This window comes from Rhinatrema bivittatum, chromosome 13, assembly GCF_901001135.1.
Source record: "Rhinatrema bivittatum chromosome 13, aRhiBiv1.1, whole genome shotgun sequence".
Taxonomy (NCBI): Eukaryota; Metazoa; Chordata; class Amphibia; order Gymnophiona; family Rhinatrematidae; genus Rhinatrema; species Rhinatrema bivittatum.
The window spans coordinates 79,709,805-79,725,495 of NC_042627.1; the positions used below are offsets into that span (position 1 = coordinate 79,709,805).

The window sequence follows — 15,691 nt, forward strand, 5'->3', positions numbered from 1 at the left end:
TCCTGTCCGGTACTCTAACAGGTAGGGGATTCAGCTCACCCCAGACATCTGTTATGGCAGGTACAGAGAGGGGAAAAGGAGTGGTGTTTTGTTTTCTAAGGCACAGGAGGGTAGGTAGGGAAGATGGGGATGCTCGTCAGAGTTTGGGATGGATTCCCTCCCATGAATTCTGTAAAAATAAATGACACATTTTCTCACATGAATGTTCTCAGGTATGCAGTGAGCGTCATGTGGGAGTTGGATGAGGACACGTATGAAATAAAGAAGGTTTGGTACGGAAGGACCATTATCCACTCTGCGTACAAACTCTTCTACGAGGCGGCACAGCAGCTGCTGGACGGCGACTTGGCTGTCGTGGATCAGATCCCGGAGCTGCAGGACCTGGACAGCGAAGCGAGACGGGCAAGGCTGGAGGAGTTGCTGTGGGCTGTGGGGAAGCTGACGGATATTGCCCGCCACATGCGGGCCAGGCGGGACATCTGTGGCGCTCTGGAGCTGGAGGGCGTGGAGGTGCGTGTTCAGCTGGACGAGAAGAAGAACATTCATGACCTCATCCCCAGGCAGCCCTTGGAGGTGCATGAGACCGTGGCAGAGTGCATGATCCTAGCCAACCACTGGGTGGCCACCAAGATCTGGGAGAGCTTCCCTCACCAAGCCCTGCTGCGTCTGCACCCACCTCCGTGCCAGGAGTTCTTCTCTGAGCTGCGAGAGTGCGCTGAAGCCAAAGGCTTCACCATCGATACACGGTAATATTTCTGTCTGATGCCGGGGCTTTCAACTGACAGCAGTAGTGAGCAATCATCCCCTTTCTCTAACATTTATTTTTTTTTTTCAATTTAGATTTGGGCTTAGGCCTTTTCAGTGATAGCTTAAGGTGAGTTGCGTTCAGGTACAGAACGTCTTTCCCTGTCCCCAGAGGACTTACAGTCTGAGTGCTTGGAAAGCTGCATTGATCCCAGTCTCAGACCTCTAAATAGCAACTTATCATTTTGAAAATTTAGTCCTAAATATTTGTTCTGACTTAGCTCCTTGGAAAGCTGCTGGATTGTGGTTTTCTTTGTTGGATGGGGCAGCAGGTTCTGATGCGCAGAATATGACTGCACACGCAAAGATCACAAGACCCATCCTGTTTGCCGCATGTTCCATGTTTGTGCAGTAGTACAGACTCTGACTTGATTTTTACCTTGGCTTCCTGGCAGCTAAGGATCTTCTGATGTTGCTCTTGAGTGGTCTTGATGCCTTTACCCAGATATTCAGTGTCCCCGCTGACTGTATCCGCGCAGGGCAGGGATTTTTCTGGCTAACCTTTTCCAGGCAGCGCTGAATATGCCCCAGAAACACTCCCAGGACCGCCCGGCTATAGCCAGCTAAATTTTGTTTGGGTAATGAGCCACCGGGACAAATTTAGCCAGGGACTGGGGAGAAGTTTTCAAATCTTGGTTCTTTTTCCTATAACTCGAAAAGTTACCCAGAGAGAGCCTTTGGATATCAACCTCTGTGCTTAGCCCAGGCTTTTTCATTCTGTTACTGTTACTGTTTTGTTTTTTCTTTCATTTTTTGTTTGTTTGGTTTGTTTATCCAAAATGAAATTTAAAAAACCCCCCAAAAGGAAAGTGTCCTGCGTGACCTCCTTCCACCCCTCCAGTCCAGTTCTTACCCCACCAGCGGGTGATCCCCGGTCATTCCTGCCCTGCACTCAGGTCAGTCCCAGGCCAGCTGCTGACATTTGCTCTTTCATTTCAAGTGACCGCACATCCCTATAGTATTTTGCCTCCAAGGCTCTCCTGGGAAGCTGCGTTTTCTGTAGCCAGGGCCGTGATACGAGTCTCGGTGTGGGGAGGCTCAACGTGCCACAGATGTCTCGCATGGGCCGTGCAATCTCCTGTGAGGAGACGTTTTCTAAGGTTAAGTCTGCCCCACACTGAGACTCGTATCATGGCCCTTTGTTCCTCTCTACAAAAAATTGATTTTCTATTCCACATTATTTATACTGCTTGAGATATTTGCACTTCTCTTATATCCTTTCTCCCCAACTTCCCTCCTCCAGCTTGTATATATTTAAGGTCCTCAGTCTTATCTTATAATCCCTGTTTTGGTAAATCCTCCTCTATTCTGTGGCAGAACTAACAGGAGATATTAGAAAGGCAGCTAACCTTTTATTTGGGATAGAAAATGAAGGAAAGAGGAAAAAAAGAGGCTTCTACTTCTATAGAAATAGCTAAAGATGTAAGGGAAAAAAGGTTAGTGTTCATAAACAGGAAGACAGGTGCCAAGATCTGGGAAAGTAGGAGAGCAAACACACAAATGGAATCAAAAAACAGCAAAGAGTAAAACGGAGGGGAAAGACTTAGTGATAAGAGGAAGTGCAATAGTGGCACGGAGAGGTAAGGGGAGGAATATGGGGAGGCTGAGGGAAAAGCAGACTTCAGTGTTCACTGAGGAAGGGTCAGGAACAGGAGCACAGAAAGCTGTGCGAGAAACTTCCCACGATTTTTAGAAAACTGTGTTTGAGGAGCTAGGGAAAGCAATAGGGCCAGACGGATACAGCCGAGAGTTTTAAGGGAGTTTAGAGAAGTTCTGGCAGCTTTGCTGGCAGTTCCCGAGAACCGGAGACAGACAGACAGAGGAAATAAGGCTGGAACTACAGAAACTGATGTAATTGCTGCTGAAGCTGAGTGTGCAGTTTTTGGAATCACATGGTTTTACCAGAGGTAGATCTCTTTGAGACGAATCTGATCAGCTCCTCTGATTGGGTGACAGAGTTGGATCGGGGAGCACGCTAGATGTAATGTGCTCTGGATTTCAGGAAGGCCTTGGACACGGTTTTGCATGGGTGACATAAATATATTGAGCACTTTTGGTATGGGCCTTAAGACTGGGTTAGAAACAGGTTGTGTGGGAGGCGACAAAGGGTAGTGGGACATGGAATTTAAGGAGAGGGTGTTACTGATAGTGTGCTGCAGGGACCAGTTCTTTTTTACTTTTTCATAAGGACTGTTGGGGCAAGGTTTGTTTTGTTGCAGACGATACCAAAATCTGCAGCAGGGTGTAGACCCTGAAAAAGATGTAGAAACAGGAGGGAACTAGCAAAGACGGAGTGGTCTAGAGCATTAGGATCCCCAGCCAGTCATGTTTTCAGGATATCCACAACGAAAATGTATGAGCGATTAAATTTGCTTGCAATGGAGGCAGTACATGCAAATCTCCCTCATGCATATTCGTTGTGGATATCCTGAAAAGCAGACAGGACAGGTTTGGGAAGCACTCATCTAGAGTTGGCAGCTAAGATTTAATATAAAATCCTAAGGGAGCAGCACAATATAAGGAGTGAGAACAAGAGGGGGATCGTATCCGATGAACTGAAGGTGGAGACAGGTGGATAAGGCAATAGCAAAAGCCAGAAAGATGCTTGAGTGTGGGTAGGGAGAGGACTGGTCAGCAGAATAGGGAGGTGATACTGCCCCTGTATAGGTCCCTGGTGAGACCTCACTGGGAATACTGAGTACAGTTCTGGAGGCCTCACCTTCACAAGGATATAAAAGGATGGAGTCGCTCCAGAGGGAGGCTACTGAAATGGTCAGCGGTCTTCCTTCTAAAGCATAGGGGGAGAGACTTAAAGATCTAAACATGTACACCCTATAGGAAAGGCAGGATAGGAGGAATATGATCTATGCCTTGAAGATATTTAAATGTCTTTGCACAGGAACTGGACCTCTTTCTCTAGAACAAGGAGTCATGAGATGAGGGTGAAAGGGGGTAGACGCAGGAAAAATATTTCTTTACAGAGAAAGTGGATGCGTGGAACGGCCTCCCAGTGGAGGTGATGGAGACAAGGACAGGATGTGATTTCCAAAAATTATGAGACAAGCACAGGAGATCTGGTAGGAATTGTAGAGCTGAGCAGTTAGTGTGGATGTGCAGACTAAATAGGCCATATGGTCTCTTTCTGCTCTCCATGTTCCTACGTTATATCCTTTATGTGTAGGTGCTAGACATATTTGGGTTTTTTTCGGGGGGAGGGCTGGGGTAGAAAACCCTTGCTGAGGAATGAGTTGTGGCGTACCTGTTCTAGGTTGAAACATTGGTCATGTGGTTTCTTTCTGCTTTCGTATTTCTGTCTCACCTGCCCATGCACAGCACTGCTCAACACTACAATCCTTACCACTCCCCTCAGGAAACCTTAGAAAAATGCACGATTGCAGGGGATGGAAAATTTGCAGCTTCTGGGGCGGTAGGCGTGGCCAGGACACGTTCCGGGGTTTGGGTAAGACATGTGGTAGGTCCAGGGCTGGAGGCCGTTCCCCAGGACCTGCCTCTGGAGCACTGCACTCTCATGAGAGGCCTCCTAGGAGAGCTGCATGTCTAGTGTAGACAGATCACATTAATTGTGATTAATTCTATGTATGCCTTCTTGTCAGGTCTAACAAAGCTTTGGCCGATTCTCTGGATAAAGCAGATGACCCAGCAGATCCACTTGTAAATAAACTCCTGCGATCCATGGCCACCCAGGCCATGTCCAGTGCTCGGTACTTCTCCTCAGGATCCTGCCCAGAGGACGAGTTCTATCATTACGGTACGACAGACGATGATAAGTCCTACCGCAAAGCATCTGCAGCTTTCTAGTTTTGCTTCCTCTGAATCCCTGCTCACGTTCCTGCTGCCTCTGCTCTCTTTTAGGTCTTGCCTTGCATAAGTACACACACTTCACCTCCCCCATTAGGCGATATGCCGACATTGTGGTGCACAGGCTGCTGATGGCCGCTGTCCTGAAAGACAAAAAGGCAGACCCGAGGGAGCCTCTGTTTACTAACAAAGAACTGGAGGAGCTCTGCACGCACATCAACACCAGGAACCGGGTGAGTTGTGTTTGCCACAACCTGCCTTCCCATCCTAGGATGTTCTCTGGATTACGATTCAGCATTGAAGGGACAATACCAGGGAAGGTCTGGACACACCCTTAGCACATCTCAGCCTGTAGAAGAGAGAGAGATAACTCCTGTACTGTAACCCGAGCTTCCCCAACCCCTCCAGTGTCCTTGTAACCTCCCCGACTCTGCTCCACTCTCACCCCCTATACTGTCACATTAGAGAAACTGAGAAGAGAGCACCTTACATCTCTTGCAGGGGAAGACAGAATAATTCCTGCTTTCCTGTTCTAAATGAAATGGTGAGAGCGGGAAGTGCATTGAAGGGTGTTTAGTCTTTTTTTTTTCTAATCTCAGGCTGCACAGCATGCACAGAAACAATCTACAGAGCTCTTCCAGTGCATGTACTTCAGAGACAAGAACCCCGAGACTGACGAGCGTTGTGTGACTGACGCCATCATTTACTCCCTCCGGACGAATGGAGCCCTGCTCTTTGTAACCAGGTACGTGTCTGGCCCGAATGCACGGAGCCCAGTCCCCACTCCTACGTCTCCAGTCTGGACAGACGGCTTTGTGCCTGGGTACGTCTGTGGCCCGAATGCACGGAGCCCTGTCCCCACTCCTACGTCTCCAGTCTGGACAGACGGCTTTGTGCCTGGGTACGTCTGTGGCCTGAATGCACGGAGCCCTGTCCCCACTCCTACGTCTCCAGGCTGGACAGACGGCTTTGTGCCTGGGTACGTCTGTGGCCTGAATGCACGGAACCCTGTCCCCACTCCTACGTCTCCAGTCTGGACAGACTGCTTTGTGCCTGGGTACGTCTGTGGCCCAAATGCACGGAGCCCTGTCCCCACTCCTACGTCTCCAGTCTGGAGAGACGGCTTTGTGCCTGGGTACGTCTGTGGCCTGAATGCACGGAGCCCTGTCCCCACTCCTACGTCTCCAGTCTGCACAGACGGCTTTGTGCCTGGGTACGTCTGTGGCCTGAATGCACGTCTGTGGCCTGAATGCACAGAGCCCTGTCCCCACTCCTACGTCTCCAGTCTGGACAGACGGCTTTGTGCCTGGGTACGTCTGTGGCCTGAATGCACGGAGCCCTGTCCCCACTCCTACGTCTCCAGTCTGCACAGACGGCTTTGTGCCTGGGTACGGCTGTGACCCGAATGCACGGAGCCCTGTCCCTACTCCTACGTCTCCAGTCTGGACAGACGGCTTTGTGCCTGGGTACGGCTGTGACCCGAATGAATGGAGTCCTGCATGGGGCAGGAACATTGCTGTCACTGGAATTGCTCTGTTCCCTGTTCGTACCCAGGTCAGTCCAGACTCCGGGGTTTTGCCTCCCTGCCAGCAGATGGAGATAGAGAAAGTTTTGCTGACGCTGCCACTTAACCTGAGGTACCACCTGCAGCTTCCTCCGGGGGGAGGGGGTTGGATCCTGGTGGACGAGCTGGGGGTTGGTGACCCTTTAGTAGGCTCGATCCAGTGTAAATCTGGTGGTCCGGATCCCTCCCCTTCACAAGGCCCCAGTGTGGCTGCAGGCTCGGGGACAGATTGCCCTTTTGAAGCTGTGGCTTCCCTGGCTCTTATTTTTTCCAAGGTTGCTTGCTTTATAAACTTTTAATTAAAAAAAGGAAGTAAGTGTGTGCCTGGCGCTTCTCCTCCTCGGCACAGTTATTGTTAGAGGTTTTTTCCAGGACCGTGGTCAGCGATGGGGCGCCGGTCGGCCTGCCGTGCGTGCGGCTCCGTGCGTTCCCGTGTAAACGGGCAGGGCCTGTGTTCCTTGTGCACCGCGGCGGAGGAGGGGCCTTCAGAGGTTCGCAGCAGGGCGAAACGCTCGCGATTGTCTTCCCGGCTGCGTTTGGTGGCCCAACTACTGGCGCAGGAAGGACATGATCCTTTTCCCCTCCGCACGGGAACAACGGCTCCTCTGTGTCCGTGCCAGCCCCGCGGGGGATCAGTTTGACGCCGAGGGGGCTGAGGAGCCCAGTCCTGCTGGCTCTGCCCAGCCTCAGCTGATTTTGTGCTTTTGCTGGCCAGTAAAGCAGATGCATCTTACCCACTCGCGCTCGTGATGGTCGGTGGGTGAGGGGCACCTGTCGGACCCGGTGTCAGCTCGCGACTTGGCCGGGCGCTTTCTAGATGTTCCGGAGGGAGGATTCGGATGATTACAATTCCCTGGTAGGGGCAGGGATCCCTCTTGGGCAGGATTTGCCTGCGGGGCCTGACCAGGCCGCTGATACGTTCCGGTTTCTGAGGGCGACCATCCGAAGGTGGTGCGTCTGTTCCGCAAGGAGGAGTTAGACCCACTGATTCCACAGGTGCTTCAGGAACTGGGTCTTAAGGTGCCGCAGGAAGATTCGGATCTGGAGAGCACTGATCCGGTTCTTGGTGGTTGAGGAAGCTGGTGGAGAAGGGAGTGGGATGCTCCTGAGGCCGGTTTGAAGGTGGGGAGGGCTAGGTCGAGGCCCTGTCCCTTGCCTGAACAGACGTTGGAGCTCTTAACCCGCGCCCTAAGGTGGATGCGGCTGTCTCTGCGGTTACTAAGAAAACTACTATTCCAGTTGCGGGATCTTCAGGATCGTAAGTTAAAGGTCCTTTTGAAGAGGATTTCTGAGATGTCAGTGTTAGGTCTTCTGTTTGCGCTGCGTTTAGCATCTTCAGGATCCTCAGGCAAGCTCGGGGGGCTGATGGCAGTAGGGTGTAGCGTATAGAGGCGGCAGTGGCATATGGGGTGATTGCCTTATATGACTTGGTGAGAACGTCTTGCTGTTTCCACCCGAGGTTGCTGTGGTTGCTTAATTGGTCGGCGGATGACTCCTCCAAGTCCCAGCTGAGGTGCTTACCTTTTAAGGCTAAGCTCTTGTTTGGTAGGATTTGGAGCAGCTGATAAAGAGTTTAGGAGAGAATAAGGTGCATAGATTGCCTGAGGACAAGCCTAAGGGGAAACAGTTTTCTCAGGTGAGGTCTCGTTTTCGAGATATCTAAAGGTCCCGTTCAGCCAGGGGGTTTCGGGGGCCGCAAAATCAGTCCTCGGCTCGGGGACAGTCCTGGGGTCAGTCCTTTCGTGGGGCAGAAGACCAGCATCACCTCATCCCAATGGGGCAATGCTGGTCCACTTCGTCGTTCCTTCTATAGGGGACCAATTGATGTGTTTTTATGGGGAGTGGACCAAAATCATGCAGGATCAGTAGGTTCTGGTGGTGATACGGGACGGTTACGCATTAGTGTGCAAAGCCAGTTTGAGATTTGTTCCTGGTTTTCCCATGCGGGTCAGTAAGCAAGCAGCTCGCGGTGCAGGAAACTCTACACCTACTACAGCAGTTAGGGGTAGTAGTTCCCGTACCTCAGGGCAAGCAATGAAAGCAAAGAAAGAGGGCTCTTTCCGGCCAATTCTCATCTTTAAAGAAGGTGAATGCAGTCCTTGGGGTCCCGCGGTTTTACATGGAGACCCTAAAATCCGTGATTGCAGGGGTTTGCGCAGGCGAGTTTCTGGCCTCGTTGGTTCTAACTGAGGCCTTTATACATATCCCCATTCACCGGGAGCATCAGATTTTTGCGGTTCTTGGTTAGCATTTTCAGTTTCAGGCTCTTCGTTTTGGCTTGGCCAAGGCACCTCACCCTTTCACCAAGGTGATGGTAGTGGTGGCAGCCTTGTCGCGTCAGGAAGGTATTTTGATACATCCTTATCTGGACAACTGCCTGATCAGGGCAAGGTCCGAGGCTCTCTGAGAACAGTCAGTGCAGAAAGCTTGGCTGGGTAGTAAACCTGGCAAAAAGTCACTTGGTCCCTTCTCAGTCCCTCTAGTATCTAGGTGCCCAGTTCAATACGAAACAGGGCAAGGTGTTCGTGACGGAGGAGCGGGCCCAGAATCTGCATTTGCTGTCCTTGCCAGTTCCCAGGGTGTGGGATTATTTGTAGGTTCTGGGTTCAAAGGTCTCTGCCCTAGAACTGGTCCTGTGGGCGTTTGCACATATGAAACCTTTGCAGGAGGCTCTTTTGGCGCACTGGGGTCCACGCTCAGAGCAGTTTTTTCTTCCTCTATCTCTCAAGGGCGCAGCTTGAGACAATCTGTCGTGGTGGCTGCTGGGCTCCAATTTACTGTGTGGAGTGCTATTGGAAGTTCCTGATTGGGTAGTGCGTATTATGGATGCCAATCTTTCTGGTTTGGGTACTGTTTGTCAGCACCAGTCCAATCAAGGTCTCTGGAACAGTCAAGAGTTGTCCTGGTCGATCAATTGCTTGGAGATCAGGGCGGTGCGGTTAGCTCTACAGGTGTTTCTACCTTTGATTCATGGTCACTCAGTGCGGGTGCTGTCCAACCATGCCATGCCGGTAGCTTATATCAATGGTCAGGGCAGTGGCCCAAGAGGCTCAGGAGTTAGTCCAATGTGTGGAGCAACATCTGGAGCACATATTGGCCTCACACATAGGCGTAGAAAACGTGCAGGTGGATTTTCTGAGTCGCAAAATGTTGGATCCCGGAGAATGGGAGCTGACTGAGGTAGTGACGCAGCTTGTTTGGGAAAGATGGGGAGATCCTCATGTCGATCTGATGGCGTCTCGTCAGAATGCCAAAGCGTTTCAGTTTTTCAGCTGAAGTTGTGAATACTCTGGTGCTGCCCTAACCGCAGGGAGTACTGCTTTGTGTTTCCTCCTTGGCCTCTGGTGGGGAAGGTCTTGCGTCAGAGAAACATCAAGGAAAGATGGTCTTGGTGGCTCCAGAATGGCCATGTTGTCCGTGGTTTGCGAATCTGGTTGATCTAGCCATGGATGGGCCGATTCGATTTGGTCACATTTGCTTTTGTCTAGCAGCCTGGCTTTTGAAAGGAGGCGTTTGAGGCGCAAGGGCTATCCCGAGGCGATGGTGATGACACTCTTGCAGGCTAGAAGAAAGTCTACTTCTCTCTTGTATATCAGGGTCTGGAAGGTTTTTGAGACCTGGTGTGATGCTCATGGTGTGCATCCTATGGAAGCAACTGTGGTGGATATCTTGTCCTTGCAGGAGGGTTTAGGCAAGGGTTTGGTGCTAAGCTCTCTTAAGGTTCAGGTGGCTGCCTTAGGTTCTTTTCAGGGCAAGCTTGACAGTGCTGCTTTGTTAGCTCATCCCGATAGCTTGCGGTTTTTGCGCGGTGTGCGGAAGGTCTGTCCATCCTGGAGTCTTAATCTTGTCCTTAATGGTTTGTGTGGGGCGCCCTTTGAAGCTCTCAGAAGGGCGACTCTTAAGGATTTGATGCTTAAGGCAGTTTTTCTGGTGGCCATTTGTTCAGCTAGAAGAGTTTCTGAGTTACAGGCCTTGTCTTGCCATGATCCTTTTTTAAGGATTTCTGACTAGGGGGGTTTTCCCTGCGGACAGTGCCTTCTTTTTTACCGAAGGTCGTTTCCACTTTTCATGTGGATCAGATGGTGGAGCTTTCAGCTTTTCTAGAGGTGGATGCTTCAGCTCCTCACTCAAAGGAGCTTAGGTTGTTGGATATCCACAGGGTGGTGGTGCAGTACCTGAAGGTGACTAATGATTTTCAAAGGTTGGACCATCTTTTTGTTCTCTTGGGTGGTCCGAGTAGAGGTCTTCAGGCTTCGAAGGCTACCATTGTGTGATGGCTGAAGGAAGCTTTTCGGTCGGCTTACACGTGCAGGGGTCGACCAGTACCAGAGGAGTTGTGTGCTCATTCGACGAGCTCTCAAGCTGCTTCATGGGCGGAGGCCCAGTTAGTTTCTCTGCAGGAGATTTGCAGGGTGGCGACTTGGAAGTCGTTGCATACCTTCGTGAGGCATTATCTGGATGTGGGTGATACAGGTCATCCATCCTTCAGTGAGAGTGTTCTGCGAGCAGGACTCTCCAGGTCCCACCCAAGGTAGGGAAGCTTTGGTACATCCCAGGAGTCTGGACTGATCCGGGTACGTACAGGGAAAGGAAAATTGGTTCTAGCCTACTAACATTTGTTCCTGTAGTACGACAGATCAGTCCAGAACCCGCCCGATCTGTGGAGGAGGAGAGTCATCCGCTCAGTCTATTTTTTTTAGTTGTGTATAATGCAAGAAGAAGAACTGAAGTTAAGTTTTCTGTTATTTGGGAGTTTGGTTCTTAAGCTTTGATACAGTGCAATACTGAGGAGCTGCAGTTCGCACAAGAGGTTAAGTGGCAGCGTCAACAAAACTTTCTCTGTCTCCATCTGCTGGAAGGGAGGCAAACCCCATGATCTGTGGTGGTACAGGAACGAAAGTAGCAGAGAACCGAATTTTCCTTTTTTTTATAATAGAGCAGTGACAGTGTTATTCACCATACAAGCAGGGAAGATTTTGAAAATTTTTAGATTTTATGCAGCAATGAGGAGCTCTCCACCATGCGAATAGTGAAGGTGGCATGAATTTTTGGGGTCCTTTTCCCCATGTTTTACACTTTGGTTTTTAATATTCCCCTCCCAGACTGCTCGTGGACAATTGAACACTGCTTGAGTTGTAGGGCTGGCTGATAGTGCCTCCAAATGGGTGATAGCACGATGGGAGTCAGGCCACGTTGAGTAGGATCTCAAGCTCATATTTACTGCTAATGCATCGTGCTGAAGGGAATGACGAGCCGCTTCGTGTGGCTACGCAGTTGAGGCGATGACTGGTTATTTCCAGTCCTTGAACAAGCCAGCGTTGTCTTCTTACTCTTGCGCCCCAATACAGGTTTGGAATTAAGGGCGCGGCGTACCTGAGGAACAAAGAGGGTGCGGTGATCACGTGCCTGCCCGACGGCCGCTGCGAGTGGAAACCCGGGTCGCTGCAGCGCTTCCAAAACAGGATAGTCTCCAGCACCACAGACGGCAGCTCTACCTCCTTCACGCTCTTTGACCACGTGACAGTAAGTCTGACTCCGTCTCCTGCCTGTCCCTTAAGGGTCAGAACTACTAACGCGGCAGCAAACGCACGCTTGTGGCTTTAAGTAATGCAGTCATCAGCTTACAAAGAAATCCTCAGAATCCTGCTTTCCTCTCATTCCAGAGCAGATACAGTGAGTTTAAAGTAAAATTGGGGATCCCCTTCCGAATGCCTGGATGCTATGTGTAAAGTATGAATACAGCACAGACGTTTAAAAAAGGAACGGGGAAAAGATGCTTAGAAACAACACAAGCGCACCTTTGTGCTGGACACTAAAATCTGCTTGATATTGAGCCCAGTGATGTGGACATACATCAATTGGGAGGATGGGGGAGGGAGTAATAGGGAAATGGGAGGGTTTTGGATACAAAAGTCTGCAGATTTCAGATGATGGTAGTGGGATGTGCTGATATTGACAATTTTTTTTTTTGTTGGCTTTTCTGATGATTATTGCATTCAGTATGTGATATCTGTTAGTAAAGAAATAGTGTACAAAAAAAGAAAAACTGAGGCAAAAAAAGAGGGCATGCCTTATTCACCCTAACAATGTAAATGTGTGTAAGAAGGAGAAAATACTACTTACTGCTAATTTCTTTTCCTCTAAGGAAGGTTGGCCAATCCACACTGGTAGTTGTGTACTCTACCAGCAGAGGGAGATGGAGACAACTGATTTGCTGATGTCACTGACCTATAGCCCTGCCCCAACATCAACCTGCCAGGATCTCTAGATAAGCAAACTCTGGATAACTGATTATACCTTGCACATGACTTTTAACAGTCAACGACTCATTTCCTAGTATGTAGCCAGCTGGGCTCAGGACCAGTGGGTTATGTGCTCCTCTGCTAGCAGATGGGAGACAGAGTCAGATTTCAAAGCCGACGTCACCCTAGATATACCCCGGCCTCATTTCTTCCACCAAACTCAGAAGCACTGAGCCCAAGTAAAATATTAATTGCCACCACTAACAGACTGGCTCTCATTTACCAGTCCTTCAACCAACCCATAACCAGGAAGAAGGAGCGAGTCAACGTTAATCAGTTTTTTACTCTTTTGGAAAATATAGAGACCAGGGGACACTCAATGAAGTTACTGGGATATATATCTAAAATAATAGAAAATATTGTTTTACTCCATGCATAACTAAGCTCTGCAGTTCATTGCCAGAGGATGTGGTGAAAGCTATTAATGTAGCTACATTTAAAAAAGGTTTGCACAAGTTCCTGGAGGAAAAGTCCATTAACCATTATTGAGGTAAAGTTGCAGAAATCCACTGCTTATATCTAGGATAAGCAACTTGGAACCTTATCTACCCCTTGGGATCCTGCCAGGTACTTGTGACCTGGATTGGCCACTGTTGGACACAGGACACTGGGCTTGATGGACCTTTTAGTCTGACCCAGTAGGGCAAGTCTTATGTAACAACCTGCATCGTCCCTGAAGGACGAACTGAAAACAAAACCATAAGTAGGCAGCTCAGGGTGGGATTGTGGATTGGCCTGCCTTCCTCAGAGGAAAAGAAATTATCAAGTAAGAAGTAATTTCTCCTTCTGCCCTCAGGCAGGCCAATCCACACCAGTTTCAAGAGTACCAAAGCTACTCCCAAAATGGGTGGGAGGCTGCCACCCTCGCAAAGGCCGCATCCTCTTGCGCTTCAACATCCAAGCGGTGATGCTTGGAGAAAGCATGCAAGGAGGAGCACGTTGCTGTCTGACAGTTCTTGGAATGAGATCATAGTCAAGTCGCCACCGCCGAGACTGCCTGATTTGCCTAGGCAGTAGTATCTCTGCACCTACATAGGCTGCCGTGATAATCTCTTTAACTCAATGGACCTCTGCAACCCACAATGCCGGTTCTCCATGTCTATCTCCACTATGGAGATCAAACAATAAAGCAGTATTTTGCCCATAACGGGCTACCCTCAGGTACTGCAACAATGTCATTTCGTATCCAAGGCACATAATTCCCTATTCCTGCTCTTTTCTTCTCCTGACCAGCGTCAGCAGGGAAATAGATTCTACTTTCGGAAAAGTCCTAATCAGCACCATCCCTGGAGACGTTCGTAGAAGAGGCTCATTTCAAGAGACAAAAAACCATGCTGAATGTGTAGCGACCCAGAAAATCACCTTCAAGGTAAAACCATCCAGCTACTGAAAATGGAGCCTGCCCAAAAAAAAACAAAACAGGCCGAGAGCCCAAGGTAGCATCGGCAACTCCAAGACAGACATAGATATTGAACCCCTTCAAAAGACGAGAAACCTCTGGAGAACAAGGTCTACCATCAATACAATCTCTATAACCAGCCAATGCTGCCAGGAATTTTTGAACCAAACTCTGACTAAGCCTTCTTACAGAAAACCCAGGATTAGCGGAATATCCACTCTCAAAGGGTGATAATCTCTCACCCCGCATCAACTTTCTAACATTCTCCAAGCTCGGATACAAGGTAGAGATATGGAAAAATGCTTAGCTCGAAGCAGCATAGTATCGCTGCCGGACCACAACCAAGCTAAAGGGCCTAATGTAAGACTGGAGTACCCCGGACTTTCAAATAAAATCAGTCCCTGTTGTCGAAGATCCTTGGAAATGGCCATCCTATAGGACTGTCTATCAGTAACCGAAAGACTATCACTGTGGCCAACCAAGTCACTTTAAGGCCTACAGTCCCGGGATGACTTGACATCCTCTGTATTACCCTGTTGAACATTGACCAGGGAGAGAGCCCATACTCCACCGCTCACTAATGAATGAGAGCATCAGTTCCCAATGCCCCTAGAACGTGGTCATGACTATAAAACTATGGCATCATTGTGTGGAAGGAACACACCATCAGAGCCAGATACCTCCAGGCCCATCGAGACTGAGTGGAAAAATGACCTCTGCCACCTCAAATTCTCTAATTAAAATCACATCTGCTGACCTAACAATTAGTGAGGTTGCTATTGCTTGGATATTTCAGGAAAGCATCTGTTTTTACAGACACCTGGCCTCAAAAGCTTATATAGGCAACTGTGGTGGCCTTGAGTGACATCACCTTCACTGCTCATCCAATCATCTGCTTCACAAACCATAAATGTCAGGTGACCTGGATGAGTTTCCAATCAATTAGTGATCCCCTGTCAAATCTCAGCAGTCCACAGACCATACGCTGTCAACATTTGGTAGGGAGCCTCTCAGGCTAGGAGGCTCGCCCCCATTGGGAGCACCTACCATTCCAAGACCTCCAAGGGAGTAGTTCCCTTAGCAAGCACCCCAGCAACTGCATGCTCACTACCATTGGCCAGGATAGCTCACTGAGACTGCAAAGTCTCGTGGTGCCAGCTGGGTGTGGCAAAGTGGACACACAAATGCCCTTGTCCAAGGAACAACCTCCAATGTGGTTTATCGACACCGAGATCCAGCAAGAACTCCACGTCGTGGAATGAATGGCCAATCTCAAGTCTACAGTCTGATAAGATGCTCTGGCAGGTTTCACCTTGCACTGTATTGAATCTCACCTTGAAGTAGCCTAAGCCTGTTTAATCGCAGACTGTATTTGTAAACCTACTATGCAGCCCAGCTCAAGAAGAAGGCAGATCACTCTGCAAAATGCCCCGTAACCGACAACCGCAAGCTTGGTGCAAATCATCCAGCCGACTAGATATGTATGGATCAAAATACCTGACTTGTGCAGAGATGCTGCTACTATCTGTCAGGTTTTAGAGAAGATCCTGAGCGCTGTAGCCAGGCCACATAGTCCAGCTTGACACCAGCGATGTTGCTGTTGTAGCTGGGTATATAGATATGCGTCCATCAGAGTGAAAGACAGGAGAAGGTCCTCTTTCTGCCTTGTCACAATGACTGAGCGCAAGGTATACTTCGTGCACAGGCTGCTTGAACCCGTTCAGCCCTCTTTCCTTTTGGACATGAATAAATAAATGGGGATAGGGCCCTAAGGTCTGTTAGCCTTCTTTTCACTGCCCCTCT

The 15,691-nt window shown here is 49.4% G+C and overlaps 1 protein-coding gene across 4 annotated transcripts in view; it reads left to right on the plus strand.

Annotated features, from left to right (window-relative positions):
• Positions 1 to 15,691, plus strand: part of DIS3L (DIS3 like exosome 3'-5' exoribonuclease) — a 34,533-nt gene that overhangs the window by 15,599 nt on the left and 3,243 nt on the right. For all 4 annotated transcript variants that reach the window (XM_029574737.1, XM_029574738.1, XM_029574739.1 and 1 more), the window contains 5 exons: positions 213 to 746; positions 4,419 to 4,573; positions 4,678 to 4,856; positions 5,223 to 5,368; positions 11,536 to 11,710. In XM_029574737.1, the coding sequence (XP_029430597.1) occupies positions 213 to 746; positions 4,419 to 4,573; positions 4,678 to 4,856; positions 5,223 to 5,368; positions 11,536 to 11,710 (1,189 nt within the window). The remainder of the gene's footprint in view (positions 1 to 212; positions 747 to 4,418; positions 4,574 to 4,677; positions 4,857 to 5,222; positions 5,369 to 11,535; positions 11,711 to 15,691) is intronic.